The sequence below is a fragment of the Musca vetustissima genome, unplaced genomic scaffold (genome assembly GCF_032173495.1).
Source record: "Musca vetustissima isolate MV318-11 ecotype Yass unplaced genomic scaffold, APGP_CSIRO_Mvet_v1 utg11893, whole genome shotgun sequence".
Lineage (NCBI taxonomy): Eukaryota > Metazoa > Arthropoda > Insecta > Diptera > Muscidae > Musca > Musca vetustissima.
The window spans coordinates 56,168-73,247 of record NW_026880757.1 but is presented as its reverse complement, the minus strand read 5'-3'; the positions used below and the strand labels follow the sequence as shown (position 1 = coordinate 73,247).

The following is a 17,080-nucleotide window of genomic DNA, read 5'->3' as shown; positions in this document are numbered from 1 at the left end:
AGAACTTTTCAAATTATTTTGTACTCTGAGACTTGAAATGTTTCCCTTTTACTAGCTTTACTATTAAACAAGTGAAAAAGCGTTAAGTTCGGCCGGGCCGAACTTTGGATACCCTCCACCACAGGTATACTGACAGGTATTTGAAATGAAAAAGTGGACCGATATTTATAATTTTAAATAGAGATATTTGGTACCCAATATGAACCCACTGTACCAAATTTCAGCGAATTCGGTTGAAAATCGCGCTTAAGAACCTCAAAATACCGAAAATTTGGGGTGCCCTTATAATTTTTTGTGGATACATTTACTACAAATTCGCTTGAAAAACGCGCTCAAGAACCCCAAAATACCGAAAATTGGGGGGTACCCTTATATGGGAGCTATGCCTAAACGTGGACCGATATATCCCATCTTCGAACTTGACCTGCCTGCAGACAAAAGACAACCCTATGCAACATTTCAGCACCCTATCTCAATTCCTTCAGAAGATAGCGTGATTACAACAGACGGACGGACATGGCTAGATCGTCTTAGAATTTTACCCTGATCAAGAGAATATATACTTTATAGGGTCGGAAATGAATATTTCGATGAGTTACAAACGGAATGACAAAATTAATATACCCTCCATACTATGGTGGAGGGTATAAAAAGTACTGGAACATACCATTTGTTGGCGAAGGTTTGCGTACGACGTCGCTTGAGTCTTGGCAGAACGACGATTAACAAGCGAATTTTATAAAGGCTGGAGTCTTGGAGGCTTCCCACTGTTCTTTTGAATCTCTCTCTCTCACTTTTATTATTTTTTTTCGTTTTTCCATATATAGTTCCTTTGCTCCATATAGTTCCTTTGATCCATATAGTACCTTTGCTCCATATAGTTCCGACTCCTACATAGTTCTTTTGAATCTCTCTCTTTCATCATTCTTTTTTTCGTTTTTCCATATATATTTCCTTTGCTCCATATAGTTCCTTTGCTCTTTATAGTTCCTATGCTCCAAATAGTTCCTTTGCTCCATATAGTTCCTTTGCTCTTTATAGTTCCTTTGCTTCAAATAGTTCAAAAAAGGAACTGGATCAGAGAAAGGAATTATATTAATTAAAGAACTGGAACTAGTTCCGTTCGTTCCTTTCTCGGAATAGTTCCAATGAACTAGTTCGTTCCGAAACTACCCAACTCTAGGTAATGTAGAGGAAAATGTAGAGAAAATTTAGTGAAAAAACGAGAAAACCGTGAATTTTCTAACGAAACCCGTGAAACAAAATGTGTTATAACATTAAGATAATCATAAAATTAGACGTAGTTTTTAATTGTATTAGAAATAAAACGAATTGAGTGCAAAAAATACGTAAATCACAATATCGAAAGGTGCTGGTTGGTTGCTCGGTCGGTTGTTCGGTCCGTGGTTACATGAACCCAGCCCTAAAAAGTGCGAAAAATCGAAGTCACAACACAACAAAGGAAATACAAAAAAAAACAGAAATATATCAGGAAGCAACGAGCAAAATTGAAAAAAGAAAAAAAAAATTGTAATATTGTATTCCACAAATGTTCAAAGTGCAATAAATCTGGTCTGAGTGTGCGAATGTGTGTGTCCATGTGTCTGTGTGTATTCAGTGTAATTGAATTAAACAAAAAAATTGTCCAGAACTAAACCGAGGCAGCCAAGGCGAGCGAGCCATCATCAACAATCATGGAGCAGGAGGAGAATGAAATTAATTTCGGCTTTGCCGATGCAGGAACATGGAATTCCACAGGACACATTGCCTTGGAAAATATGAAAATCGATGCTCCCATGGTAATTACATTTTTGATTCATAAAAAATTATTTTCGAAAAAAATTATGGTTGGTGGTAATGTGATGGGGTGGTGGTATCCATTACGCCGCCCCTAGCATGAATCATTCTGTGCATTGGTGGTTTTTGCACTCTTGCTCGTTATCTGGGTTTTCTTCGTATTGATTAAATTAAATCGCTCAAGGAAATGTCATTAGTTGACCAAATTGGTTATTTTTTTCGTTTTCTTATTGCTTATCAATAATTTTTGTAGTTGTTGTACTAAACGAAAATAAATATGATGATGATGAGCATCGCTTTGGCAATCAGTCCATTGCCTTTTTGTGATGCCCCACATTTCCTATAGCCCATCATTTGCTGTTGCTACTGATAAAAACAAATTTTTTTATTGTAGTCTCTGGTTATTAGTTTTTTTTTCAAATACTCTTATCTCAGTTTTTCAATTGTTTCCTTTCATTGAGATAGTGGTTTCTATTAAATACAGAATTTTATTAACATTTGTTTAATTTATTGCGTCTATAAAATCCATTCATTCATAATATTTTTGTATTATTATTTTTGTTGTTTTGTATAATTTGTTGTTGTTGTTCTGTTTAGGGCTTTGCAAAGGTGCAGGTGAAAAATACGATGCCGACGTAAATTTTATTGACGCCTTTACAGATTTTTCTTGATATGCAGCCGCCTCTCTAATAACTTTGAAGTAGTTGTATTAGTTGTACATAGTATGTGGGTTTATTACCCTGGTAATACTAATCTCTCATGTCCCATTTTTTTCCCTCAGCCTTATGGCTAATGAGAGAATATGCACTTTCATTCGGTAAAAATGGGCCTTATCGAAATATTGGTTTGGGACCCCATGTTTCTTTGGAGCAAATCCGTTTCAGAAAATTTGGAGTCGACTTACAAATGTCCGTCTAGCCGGCTGGTGCGCAGGATAATTCTCGAAGGGAGTATCCAATTTGCACATTTGGTAGTGTTTCTACAAAAAAACGATCAGATTTTTCTGAATTTGTTTTCCAGAGGTTTTATACCCTTCACAGTGTGGTACAGGGGTATTATGGCTTTGTGCATAGGTTTGTAACAGGCAAAAGGAAACGAGATAGACCCATGGTTCCTGGTGAGAATATGCATAGAATCACATTCTGCATGTCCTTCCGTCTGTCCATGTTAAGTTGTAAACAAAGTACATGTCGCATTTATCATCCGATTTGTATTAAATTGAGCCCAGCTCATTTATTTGGCCATAGGACGAACCCTTTTGAAATTGGGATAAATCGGTTTAGATTTAGATATAGCTCCCGTATATAATTTCGTCCGATTTTAGGTATATGGTGCGCCAAAGTACCTATATATCTTTCGATTTGCACGAAATTTGGGATAGCGTATTGAACTCAGACTGGAATGACGTACGTAAAGTTTTGTAAAAATCGGTTCATATTAAGATTTAGCACCCATATATAATTTCGTCCGATTTAAGGTAAATGGTGCACCAAAGTCCCTATTATATCTTAATTAGGTCTAAAATGGCGTACGTAAAGTTTCGTGAAAATCGGTTCAGATTTAGATATAGCTCTCATATATATTTTCGTTTGATTTAAGGTAAATGGTGCACCAAAGTCCCTACATATCCCTCAATATGCACGAAATTTGGCACAGCTTATTAAGTCCGGAATGATGTGTTAAGTTTCGTGAAAATCGGTTCAGATTTAGATATAGATCCCATATATTTTTTTCGTACGATTTAAGGTAATTGGTGCGCCAAATATCTTTCGATTTGCACGAAATTTGGCATAGCGTACTAAATTAAGTCTAGAATAATGTGTGCCAAGATTCTTGAAAATCAGTTCAGATTTAGATATAGCTCCCATATATATTTTCTACGATTTTAGGTAAATAGTGCACCAGTCAAAAATATGGGTTTTGGGTCAATTTTTTAATGCATGTGAAAAATAGTTCGCGATGCCCGGAAAATAGTCTGTTGTAATCAGATGGCCTGTTGTCGAAACTTAGGACAGGAAGAATACCAATTTAGGACCTCAATGCGCTTTCGTGCCAGAACGTAACGAGTTTGCCTAACAGAAGTCTCTCACTGACGTCTCGGATGTCTTCACAATAACATCTGAAGTCCGGACAGCTATGTTGTGGACGTGAATCAGGGTAAAAACAATCCTTGTGAGAACATCCGGCATTGATAGCAGCAGCAGAGCCCCACCTACCTAGATAAACCAGAGTTGTTTTGGCACAGGGTAGTTTAGCGCGAAAGTCGTCTTTCGCCTTTGATAAACTATAAACTCGACTTTTCGATATTTACATTTTGCTTAACCTGTTCGAAATCGATTTTCGATATATATTGACTAAAAATTTTTTTAAACCCAGAGTTAGAATCATGACCACATTGCGTAGAGAAACTTCTACAACAACTGAAATCGTTCGGAACTTTTTATACCCTACACAACTATGTTGTCAGGGTATTATAGCCTTTTGCAGCCCCAAGAGTTTGTAACGCCGAAAAAGATTGGTCCTTTATGTATACCGATCGTTATTTCTCGACTAGCTGAGTCGATCGATGTGTCCGTCTGTCCATTATAATTTGTAAACACGATACAGGCCACACTTATGGACCAATCTTCACGAAATTTTGCAAATAGTAACGGTTTTGAGCAATGAAAATCCCTATTATTTTTTGTGAAGATCGGTTAATATTTAGGGGGTGAAAATGGGCCAATAACTTAATTTTTGTCGCTCCAGAGGCCGCAATTACGACCCGAACATTGTGAAATTTTGCATGAAGAAGGGAATCGGGCCAAAGAATAAGCATGCCTGCTTTGATAGAGATCAGTCAATATTTAGCGGGTCAAATGGACCCTGACTTTTGTGTGAAAATAACATATATCCAAGAGAAGTGGTTGACCCTTGACCCTTAAATAGAACGGCTGTTTAAGTGATGATCGGTCAATATTCCTATGATCAAATCAATCAAAACCTAAAGTTACCAAATTTTTATATTATGGCAAAAATATTCACCTTGGAAAGACAAGATTTGGAAAATATAACAGGGTTTGAAAGTGGAGCTGTTGACCTATAATCGGTCACAAGGGTGCAAGTATCCAAAAATGTTGCCCAAGCTCAGAATATAGAACCGTAGAAACTGAGCGCTCATTGGTAGTTGTGTAGGGTATTATATGGTCGGCCACGTCCGGCTATACTGCTCCGCTCACTAGTTATATCTAAAAAGACTCCCTTCAGTTCGTGTATAGAGATTCATTTCAGCTCTTCTATGAAGAATCCCTTCGGCTCGTCTATGAAGACTTTCTTCAACTTGTTTTTGAAGGCTCTCCGCTGCTCGTCTAAAAATACTCTCCTTAGCTCGTCCAAAAATACTCCCTTTATTTCGATAATAAATTCTTCTTTAGTCGGGTATAGAGTCACCTCTCCCTTCAGGTCACTTATCTATATATCTGATATAAAAATATATATTTTTTTAATTCAATAATCCAATGGTAAAAATTCTTACCCCATAAGCCGCCGAAACCATTGGTAATAATTACCGCCTTTCAAAATTTTCGTACGCCTTCGATATTTATAGTCAAAGTTGCTTTGTAAAAATTGTACGCCGCCAAAATTGTCTATTTTACGCCGGCTCACATATGTAATTTTCCACTTCTCGCCCTTCCCTTGATTGTTTTTAACATTCCCAAGCTGTGTTCAGTTTTATGGCCTTACTCCAATTATCAGCTGTTTATCGTAATGTTTGTTTTTATTATCTTTTCGGTTATTTTCGACTTCTTCTACCACCACCCCAAAAATAACCACCTGTTGAAGTTTGTGTTTGTAAACAAACCGGGGGGTTTGTCTCTCTCTCGCTCTCTCTCTTATCGTGTGTAATGTAAATAAGATAATAATGCGGCATGCGTGCGCGAGTGCCCTGCAATAATAAACACTTGTTGCTCTTATTATTGTTGTAATTCATTCAAACATTATTTAATGATTACTCACATTATTGTGTTTACCAAAAGAAAAAAAACCGGTTCGGTTGTTTTTATTTTTTTACCGGTGAGGTGACAAAAGACGACGAAATGATTGATGATGTCAAAACATTGGGTTGTAAACATGTGTTCACTCTTCTTCTTGAAGTGGGTGTTGGTTGGGCGGATTTAGTTTTTATTTATTTATTTTTTTGTTAAGTGATTTTGGGGGAGATAAGATAATGCAGGTGCTGTATATAAATATGTTTTGTTTGATACAAAATAACGTTTGATTTATTTGTGTTCATGTATAAACATGTTTTTTATTGCAACTGGAAACGATTGTTTTGTGAATTATTATTTAATGTTATTTTCCATAGACACCAAATTATGGGAACCCCATTCCCGTTTTAAAATGTTAATGATTGTTAAAGGTCCGGAATCGAAATAGTCTCTGGTATTAACTAGAACTACTAACTTCGCACGAAGCATATTACAGAGAACAATTAAATAGGTACAAAATGAAATCAAGATGTCTAAACGTCTTGGGTTTGCTTAAGTGAATCAATCAAAAGAGTTTACGAAGCGGTCAGATTTCGCAGAATAATATCTGAAGATCCCCAATCGATAAGTAATTTTAAGCGAGGTAATGGAACGCGGACAAAATCCAGAAGAGAGGCTGTAGATCTTTTATCATCGATCCACTTCCCTGGGTGTATGGATCAAAATGACAATACAATGTGGAACATACACGTCGACATATGGTTCGGGCCAAGGAGGAGGAGAAGGTGATAGAGAATACAATAAGCTACCCTAATTGGTATGGCCAACAAATAGCTTTGCACCGTACAAATCCCCCGGGAGGATTTTAAGACCTTTTCTGTTTTCATCGTACATACCAAAGAAAGATTTAACTGTAATCTTCATTCCGAAAGCCGGGAAGCTGAGTCCCACGCTGCCTAATGACTATAGATCGATTAGACTATCTTCCTTCCGACCCAAGACACTAGAAAGTTACTAGACCTCGAAATTTGGAATACCTTACATTTGAACAAGAAAATCCCATTTTACATGATAGTCAGTCGGGATTTAGACCTAATCGTAACATTGTATTTGTATTTTCATTTCCACACACATAGCAGAAGGACTCAACCAGAACAGGCCGTGTAACAGGACAGTCATGGTGGCGCTGGACCTATCAAAGGCATTTGATACCGTCAGTTACGCCAAGCTGTTCGAGGACGTCGAGAGAACAACCCTCCAGCCAAGTTTGAAACGTTGGATCGTGAACTATATGTGTGGACGCCAGTCATATGTGGAATTCAGAGACAGGAAATATCTCCGGAACTGTTTAACATATACCTCTTTGGAATTCCACGTCCACCGGACGGCATAAAGATCGTAACATATGCGGATGATTGTACGATTCTGGCGTCAGGACCTAAACTTGATGACATTTGCGAGAGGCTGAACCACTATCTCGTAAATATCGTAGACTTTTTCCGGTCAATAACAAGATCGAATATTATGTAAATTCCTTAATGAACATAATTTTTAAGAATATTTTTTCAAGGATCAGCGTAATCATCTTTTTTTTAAGAAAAGTTGTCCAAGGAGTAATACACGCGTGGATTTTAGGGTGATACATTTTCAGCACAAGCGCATGATTTCAATTATTTTTTGTTGTTTATTTCCCTATCTGTTATGATTAAATTTGAGCCTCGACAAGACCCATTACATTCATGAAACTGCCGTCTGTTGACGAGAATTAATAATGTTACATCCAATTCGGTTGAACATATGGTGGAATACCCCAATAAGTAGAGCAATGTTGTTCATTTTTATACTCTTCGTCTTATGGTTACGGCATCAATGTACCTCATCTAAATTTTGGTTTTAGACCCATTTTTTTGAACCAAATCCATTTTAGATACTTTTTGCACATCGTAGTATTTATTTCAAAAATTAGATTAAGGTCGAAAATTTTGAATATAGGTTCACTCTTTCTGGCACCTCCAACACAAAATTTTAAAAATTGTGCGATTTTAAGTACACTTTGCACAACCTAATATTTTAAGCATGGCTGTGTAATGTTGAACGAAGACCCATCATTCGGTTCACTCCTTCTAGTACCTCCCCCACAAACGTTCAAAAATATTAAAAAGTTTTCATTTCATATGAAGCTAACGGTATATCCAATTCAATCGAAACTTTGCAGATGGTAATATGTTTACCTTACCTAGATTATGTCCGAAAATGGGACCAATCGGTCCACCACAAAATTAATTTTATTATATCAGGCAAAAGGATCATCCGATTTAAAGTAAACTTTGAACATTATTTTAACCATGACTGTATAATGTGAATGATGAGACTTATCGGTCCACTCCTTCTAGTACTTCCCCCGTAAAGGATCAAAATTCCATAGGGTATATATTTGTCGGCAACACCGACTGACACTTTTTCACTTGTAGATAAAAAGATTTTCTATCCCATATGTATCTAAAATATATCGAAAGACCGGATGCCTTTATATGAGGGCTTCCACAAAAAAAAAAAAAAAAAAAAAACATGGACAAATATTGATAATTTTTGATCGAAAGATTTAAAATGTGATCAAGATTTTATCCGAAACCGAATATTGAATTCCCTTTTGCCAAATTTATTTTTATAATACTAATTTAATTTTTCTTTCCAGATATGGCTTCTCTGTTCGCTGCTAACATCAATAACATGGGTTACCTACATCACATTTTACAATTCCCGTTTAATGGGAGTGTTAATAACAAAAATCGCCAATCGTTGGTTTATCAAGGGAGCATTCTTTAAAATAGGTAAGAAATTCAAAATCTATACTAGAAGAGATATTATTAAATAACGACTTCGTTTATTTTTACAGGTTCTGTAGCTTTAAATCCATTAGCGGGTAAAATAATGTTTCGTGATTTTGTCTATATAACATTCGATTATTCTGTACGGGTACAGGATGGTTATTTCATATTTCGTTGGTGGCGTTCCTATGTACCCAAAGATGTATCTGAGGGTAAGTAAACAAAATTGAATTTTAATTTTTGGCAGCAACTTTGATTCAATGATTTGTTGAATTTTTTAAAAAAAAAAAAATACATTTTTGTTGAAATATCAAAAAAATTAATTAAATTGTTGAATTATGAACAATTGGATTTTTTGTTGATTTTTTTTAATATGTTATGTTTTGTTGAAAAGTTCATTTTTTTCTTTTTTCTACAACTTGCTGAATTTTCAACAAAATTATTTTTTTTTAATTTTTGTTGAATTGCCAACAAAATTTAACTTTTTTTAATTTAACAAAATTCTATTTCTGTTGAATGGTCAACAAAATTCTATTTGTGTTGAATTGTCAACAAAACTAAATTTTTGTTGAATTTGAAAGAAATTTACATTTTTTATTGAATTTTTAACAAAATTTCTTTTTTGTTCATTTTCCAGCAAAATATAATTTTTTTAATTTTTGTTAAATTCAAAAAATTTAATTTTTGTTTAATTTTTAACAAAATTTAACTTTTGAATTTCCAACAAAATTCATTTTTTTTGAATTTTAAACAATATTTAATTTTTTTATGTTTTGTAAACAAAATTAATTTTTTGTTGAATTGTAAATTAAATTTCATTTTTGTTGAATTTTCAACTAAATTTCTTTTTTTTTTTTCAACAAATAAAAATTTTGTTGAATTTGAAAAAAATTTAAATTTTTTTATTGAATATTTCAACAAAATTTCTTTTTGTTGATTTTGAAAAAATTTAATTTTTATTTTTTTGTTAATTTTTAACAAAATTTCTTTTTATTTAATTTCTCAAAATTTTGGTTGAATTTTCAACAAAATTCCATTTTTGAAATTGTAAAAATATGAATTAATGAATTAACGAATTATAAATTAAATGTTTTATTGAATTGTAAACTAAATTCCATATTTGTTGAATTGTAAATTAAATTCCATTTTTGTTGATTTGCAATTTAAATTAAATTTTTTGTTCAATTTTCAACAAAATTAATTTTTGTTGAATACTCATATTCAAAATTCAATTATTCTTTCTTTCAGATTTATCCCATTCGGATACCCGGTTATCTGTGCAATTAAATGGCTTTGAATTGCATATTTACAATCGTTCACAGCTATATGATGAACTGGAAAGGACATTTGGTTTGAAACCTTCCGTCTTGATACCGGTAAGTTTTATCAAACTACCAAGATTCTCAACAAAAATATATAAATTGTTCTTCTTCTTTTCTTCCAGACGGACTCCCTATCCACAGAGGAACGCATCAAACTCAAGGAGCACACCATGAATATGGAAAATGCCCGCCAAAGTAAACGTCAAAGCGTCAAACATTCCGAAGCCATGAAAGCGACAACATGGCGTGATCTCATACCAGTAATTAAAATTGATATATGTTCGGGACGATTTGTGTTCGGTAATCGTCTGACACCCACCACCCTGTCAATATCCATGGAGGAGGCCCATTGTACATATAGTACGAAACCGGCGGTGTGTCGTTTGGATCATTTTATGCATTTCGTTAAGGCCAATGTAGAAAATGCCAAGGTGATGTTTGCCCCCAGTCCAAAATATACGGGTCTGGTAGATGAACCACCACGTTATATGGGCGAGGGCTTTGTTGTAATGATGTCCAATCAAATGGATTTATATTTCTATATGGATGAACCGGGTGTGGTTCCCGAAGAACCGGTACACATTACATTGGCCAATGGTGATACTGTGGAACCCTCATTACCCGTCTTGGGTATTAATATCAAATGTTTAAAAGGCACAGATTTCAGTTATGGTCCCTGGGCCGATCGTCAACGTGATCATTTATTTAAATTTTTCTATCCACCCGATTGGAAGGAAATGCAAGTCACCCCAATGCCCAAGCCGGGGGAGCTACGTAGCTATCAAAGTTTTGATGTCACGCTGTGTGTCCTAAATGAAGCCACCATTGATATTTTATTCTCCAAAGAGAAGGAAACAAATGCCATGCACATAACAGTGGGTCCAGCCTCCTATGTGGAAGTTACGATACCCTGGGTAACACATCCCGATGGCTACACGTCGAAGATTCAAGGTCAATTGTTCCATGTGGAGGCAACAACCTCCTTGCAGTATCGCAGCTTGGCCGAATTTGAATCGCTGGAATATAAAGTTCGCATACACTACCCCACCAAATGGAATGCTCCCCAGGATTGGAGCATTTCATTGGCCGGATGCAAAGCAACTGCCTACATCGTATACAAACACAAATGTTTCTTTCAAGATCTCATCGAAGATTGGGCCAGCAAAGCCAGACCGGATATTTTATCCTTTGTGCCATATACCTGTAAATTTAATATACTCCTTAATGAATTTGAAATTCTCACCTTGTGCAATGAATACAATTGGATCGACTGTTCCAGTGCGAATCAGGAAAACAATCACTTGGCCTTTTGTGGCGATGTCTTTGATATGAGTTTTGCTCTGCCATTTGAAGATTTTTTACCCAAAACTGTGACTCTGAAATTTTGGATACATGGCGAGGGTCTCGATTTGAGTCTATATGTACCAGAAGTATCCTCGACAAGGCCCATTGTCTTGGCCATCGATGAAAATGCCCGTCTGTTGACCAGAAGCGGTAAAGTGAAAACCCGACCCGAGTTGTATACCAAAAAATGGCGTAAAATATGTCAACGTTCAGCTGGTTGGATAGATTGTTGGACAGTGCCAATTGTGGCCTTATCAATACAATATGTCTATCATCCAGCACCTCCGCTGGGGCCAGATCCTCAGGCCGATATAACAACACCTGAAAAAGAAGAAATTTTGCTCAGTCCAATGCGTATACCAAAAACGCGGAAATCACCCAATCCCAATTGGCAAAAGGCCGCAGAACAGCAACAAAAGTTCGACCCTTCCACTCTGCCAGCAGATCATGTGACAGTGGAGCTGGAAATAGGCTCCTCTGTGCTAATGTGTTATGGCAATGTTTTACGAAATTTCATAAATCTCAAAGAAAACATCTTCGGCGAAGATCAAAATTTCACCGATATGGAACAATCGAATGTGAAGACCAAAGAAACCGTCATACCAGCACCCATTAACCCCAAAGATCAACTCTTATCAAAAGATAAAGATTTGGCCACCAAATCAATATCAGAAGTTACGGTGCCCGAGGAAAAACAAAAACCCTTTGATCCAAGACTCTATAGACCACTGGAGGTTATAGTATCCGTCATTATACACGATATACAGGCTCACATAATGAAAAATTGCAATGAAAATGATCCACCCTGTCCTGTGGTGCTCATAGAACGTTTCGGTTTCGAAATGAATAAACGTTATCATGAAACAACGCTGCAAGTTTTGGTTAGCCCTTCATATTTGATAACATCGGATTTGGTGCCACGTCAAAATCGTGATAAACATATCAATCAGGGCCATTTAATGTTGTCGGCAGTACAGGTAAGTTCTTAAAAAAATCAAAGCCTTGTATAGAACCTTGAAAAAATAATCTTTAAAAAATCAAAGCCTTGTATAGAACTTTGAAAAAATATTATTTAAAACATCCACGCCTATTATGGGCCTTGAAAAAATATTCTTTAAAACATCGACGCCTTTTATGGGTCTTGAAAAAAATATTCTTTAAAACATCCACGCCTTTTATGGGCCTTGAAAAAATATTCTTTAAAACATCCACGCCTTTTATGGGCATTGAACAAATATTCTTTAAAACATCCACGCCTTTTATGGGCCTTGAAAAAATATTCTTTAAAACATCCACGCCTTTTATGGACATTGAAAAAATATTCTTTAAAACATTTACGCCTTTTATGGGCCTTAAAAATTATTCTTTAAAAATTCCACGCCTTTTATGGTCCTTGAAAAAATATTCTTTAAAACATATTATTTAAAACATCCATGCCTTTTATGTTAAAAAATAGAAAAAAATCCCTTTTTATGGGCCTAAAAAAAAATATTCTTTAAAAAATTAACGCCTTGTATAGACCCTTGAAAAAAAATCTTTAAAAAATCTGAAAAATATACCCCACTAGAGGTCCTGAAAAAGTATTCGTTAAAAAATCCACGTCTCTCGAAGTCCTTGGAAATTATTCCTTTGTTCTTATTTTTTAAATTATTAAAATCTATCCTTCCTTTCCAGGTTCGTGGCCATGCCATGTTTAGCAATGAAGGTTGTGCTTTAGATGAAGATACCTTGGAATATTCTTGGCTTGTTGAGGTTCAGCTGGGTAAGCTGTCCGGAAAATTAACTCTACCCCAATTATTTAATGTTGCAGTGGGTTTGGAGACATTAGCCCTGCTGGCTGTGGATCCCGAAAATTGTTTAAAATCACCCAAAACGGTGCGCAATTGTCATCATGGTGTACCGAGTAATCAGTGTCCCCATACCAAAGAGGAAAATAAATATAAATGTCCCTCGGCCGAGGATATTAAATATAAAATGACTCGTGTCTCTATAGATGCGGTAGATGTTTATCTAATCGAAAGCGGCACAGCTTTACATGCTTGGGTAAGTTCGGGAAAAAAGTTTAAGATATTATTTAAAATTAATCAAATTGTTTTCCTAGATCTCTCCCATCCGCCTGGCCAATTGCAATCTACACGGCCAACGTGTCAAGTCAGGAATATCCGGCCTGTTACCTTCAATATTGATAAGACTGTTTATGTTAAATGCTGGTTGTACAACAAACATGACAAATTCATATAATACCAATACCACTGGTAGTAATCGTTCGGGTAAATTACGTAGAGCCGATCAAGAGTCAGTTAAATCCGACATACATCATCATGGAACACACCCGGCCAAAGGTAAACGTAGTTCCAACTCCTTTTCACAACGTAGAGATTCACGTGAGGAAAGTTCACGTAAGTTGCGGGATAGTTTTTCCGAATGTCGAAGACCAAATGCTGCTGCTGGTACACAATCGGCTGTTTATGATAGTGAATTCTTTGAAAATTGGGTGGAGGTAGGTTGTACCTCATTGGGACCGATACTATTGGAGGGTGCCTCTGCATTGCCCATACCCGATCATAAACTGCATTTGGTGCAGCATAAGTAAGTATTTTCGGAAACGCAACTATTGATGGAATTTGGTTTTATTTGAATCGGGTTTCTTTTTTCCTTTTAGTTTCTTGCGCGAACATGACATGAAATATAAACGTTTGTGGTTTTTGTGGTCCAACACATCAACAACGTCGTCTGGCAATATGACTGGTGTTGTGGATATTTCTCGCTGTGGTTGTATTGGTGGTTGTGCCTTCTTTGGTAGTAATCGTAATGGTTTGAAATTCTTTAAGCCCTCAGCACAGGATTTACAGGATAACTATAATATTGCTAGATATTTGTGAGTACCAAATAAGATCGTTCTCCTGATCATATAATTAATAACATTATCTCTTTTTTGACAGCATCATAAACAACAACAAAGACTATGGCTTTGGTGAAAGTATTTTACATCAGGGGCAGTTGGTGTTTCACACACCACCCTACAGCTTGCATTCAGTTTCACTGCATGATTCAGCAGAGTTTACTGGCAAGGTGAGGAGATTGAGATTATCACATTCCGTTCTTTTTGTAAATTTTTAATTATTTTTATCTTCCCTTTCAGGGCAAACTTTATCGTCCACCCACTGCCGTTAATGGTAGTTTGAAAAAATCCGACTTGGCTGCCGGCAAAGCTGAGCAAATGGCTGCGAAAATGAAACTAGGTGGTGCCTCTACCCTAGACAAAGATATGAATGGAAGAAAATCACGAGAAAGTATTGGTTCACCAAATACACTGGAACGACGTAGCAAACGTTATTCATATTCTACCACGAGACAAACATCTGTAGAAGTTCCATATGCCCGTCTACTGGATAGTCCATCGAAAAAGATTTTGCGTCAAGATTCAGCCGATTCACAAATTGTTGTATATCGTCGTGGTTCCGATTCAAATAAATCACAAAATAATACATTGCGTGTATCACCGCCAAAGACAAGTATCTCGGATTCACGGTTGACTGGGGAGGCAAATGTTGAAGATGAATTGGAGGTAAGAAAAATTGGAAATAATTGAAAAGACAGAAATGTCTGAGAAAAAATACAAAATAAGAATATTGTGTGAAGGTATTTTTATAGAAAACCAAACCAACAATACCATAAGGTCTTGTTGTGGGAAATCAGAAGGTTTCCACATGATCAGATGCCTTCTTTTTATAAAAGACCAGAAAGTTTTTTATGGAAGACTAGAAGGTCTTTTTATAGAAGACTAGAAGGACTTATTATAGAAGACTAAGGTTTTCTTATAGAAGACTATAAGGTCTTCTTTGTTTAGAAGACCAGGTGATCTTTTTCTTATAGCAGCCAGAAGGTCTTCTTCTATCTAATAGTCCTGGATGTTATTGAAAAAATAGTCATTAAAAAGTCTACCGTCATAAGAGTCCTGGAGGATCTTGAAAAACATTCTTTAAAAAATCTACTCTTCTAAGAGTTCTGCAAGTCCATAAAAATATTCCTTTCCAAACCAGAAGGTCTTTTTCATCTGAAATACCAAAAAGTCCTGGAGGTTATTTAATAAATATTTTTTAAAAATCTAAGCTCAAGGTGTTCTCGAGGTCCTGAAAGAATATTCTTTAAAAAGTCTACGATCAGAGATGTATCGAGGGCCTTGAAAAATATTCTTAAAAAATCTTTATTGAGTACTGGAGTTCCTTGAAAAATATTCATAAGAGCCCTGGAGATCATTGAAACAATATTCTTATAAAATTGAACACTTCCAGGAGCCCTACTTGCCTTATTATTATGTCATAAACTAGAAGGTTTTCTTCCTTCGACAGACCCGAAAAGTCCTGGAGGTCCTTTAATAAATATTCCTTAAAAAGTCCTTGAAAAAAAGTCCACGCTCAGAGGAGGCCTCGAGATCCTTAAAAATACATTCTTAAAAAATAGTCTCTTCTAAACCTGAAGGTCTCTTCTTGTGAAAGACCATAATAGTACTGGAGATCTTTTAATAAATATTCTTTATAAATTCTAAGCTCATAAGAGTTCTCGAGGTTCTTGAAAAAAATATTCCTAAAAAATGCATGCTTATGGAGGTCCAAAAAAATATTCCTAAAAAAAATCCATGCTTATGGGGTCCTTGAAAAAAATATTCTTTAAAAAATCCATGCTTATGGAGGTCCTTGAAAAAAATATTCCTTAAAAAATCCATGCTTATGGTGGTCCTTGAAAAAATATTCCTTAAAAAATCCATGCTTATGGAGGTCCTTGAAAATTTTCCATTAACTAATCTACACTTATGGAGGTCCTTGAAAAAAATATTCCTAAAAAAATCCATGCTTATGGAGGCCCTCGAAAAATATTCTTTTAAAAATCCACGCCTTAATGAGGTCCTCGAAAAATATTCTTTAAAAAATCCACGCCTTGTGATGGGCCTTGAAAAATATTCTTTAAAAAATTCACGCCTTGTTATGGGCCTTGAAAAATATTCTTTAAAAAATTCACGCCTTGTTATGGGCCTTGAAAAATATTCTTTAAAAAATCCACGCATTGTGATGGGCCTTGAAAAATATTCATTAACAAATCAATATTTATTAAGGTATTTTAATATATTTTTCATTCTTTATAGATTCCCGATGAAATGTCCCATTCGGCACCCCATTCACATCCCTTGGAATTTGAAATTGCCGATATAAATATGCAAGCACAGTTGCCCACAGATTTAACAAACGGCGAACATTTGACACGTGAGGTGCAGCGCACAATATCTTTGACATCGGAAAATCCCTCGGAAATGTTTTTCTCAGCCGAAGAAGATATATCGAATATGATGTCACAGCGGGGATCCATTAAAAATCACAATGGTTCTATTATATTTTCGGGAAAGAAGAGGTTCTCTTCGGATTTAAGGTAAATAAAAAAATCCATTTTTTTATCAATTTAAAATTAATTTATTCCTGTTTTTCTTCTTCTGCTTCTAGTATTGGCAATCAAAACGAAAATGCCACTTTGTCATCATTGAATACCTATAGAAGTGATTTGGAGATACATGCACCAGAAACAAATACAAAATCTTTATCGAAAAGGCCACAAAGTACCACGGAATTGGTAAGTGGTTTATTTGTGTTTTTTTTTCTTTTTTTCGATTTCCTTCAAAATTCCACCTGATCAAACCTCATATATATTTTATAATTGTTTTTCTTACAACCGAAAAAAGTGATAAACATATAAACTAAAATTTTAATTAACTTAATTTTTGTATTACTTTTCTAAACAAAAGCTAAAGTAATCAACAAAAACAAGAATT

At 35.4% G+C, this 17,080-nt stretch overlaps 1 protein-coding gene across 1 annotated transcript in view; it reads left to right on the top strand.

Moving 5' to 3' along the window:
* Nucleotides 1–1,694: 1,694 nt before the first annotated feature.
* Nucleotides 1,695–17,080, top strand: part of LOC133326583 (bridge-like lipid transfer protein family member 1) — a 40,433-nt gene continuing 25,047 nt past the window's right edge. Inside the window, exons 1-12 of the mRNA XM_061535211.1 lie at nucleotides 1,695–1,799; nucleotides 8,461–8,596; nucleotides 8,662–8,805; nucleotides 9,842–9,969; nucleotides 10,038–12,236; nucleotides 12,934–13,302; nucleotides 13,361–13,848; nucleotides 13,922–14,137; nucleotides 14,202–14,331; nucleotides 14,402–14,827; nucleotides 16,403–16,683; nucleotides 16,755–16,881. Of these exons, the coding sequence (XP_061391195.1) occupies nucleotides 1,695–1,799; nucleotides 8,461–8,596; nucleotides 8,662–8,805; nucleotides 9,842–9,969; nucleotides 10,038–12,236; nucleotides 12,934–13,302; nucleotides 13,361–13,848; nucleotides 13,922–14,137; nucleotides 14,202–14,331; nucleotides 14,402–14,827; nucleotides 16,403–16,683; nucleotides 16,755–16,881 (4,749 nt within the window). The remainder of the gene's footprint in view (nucleotides 1,800–8,460; nucleotides 8,597–8,661; nucleotides 8,806–9,841; nucleotides 9,970–10,037; nucleotides 12,237–12,933; nucleotides 13,303–13,360; nucleotides 13,849–13,921; nucleotides 14,138–14,201; nucleotides 14,332–14,401; nucleotides 14,828–16,402; nucleotides 16,684–16,754; nucleotides 16,882–17,080) is intronic.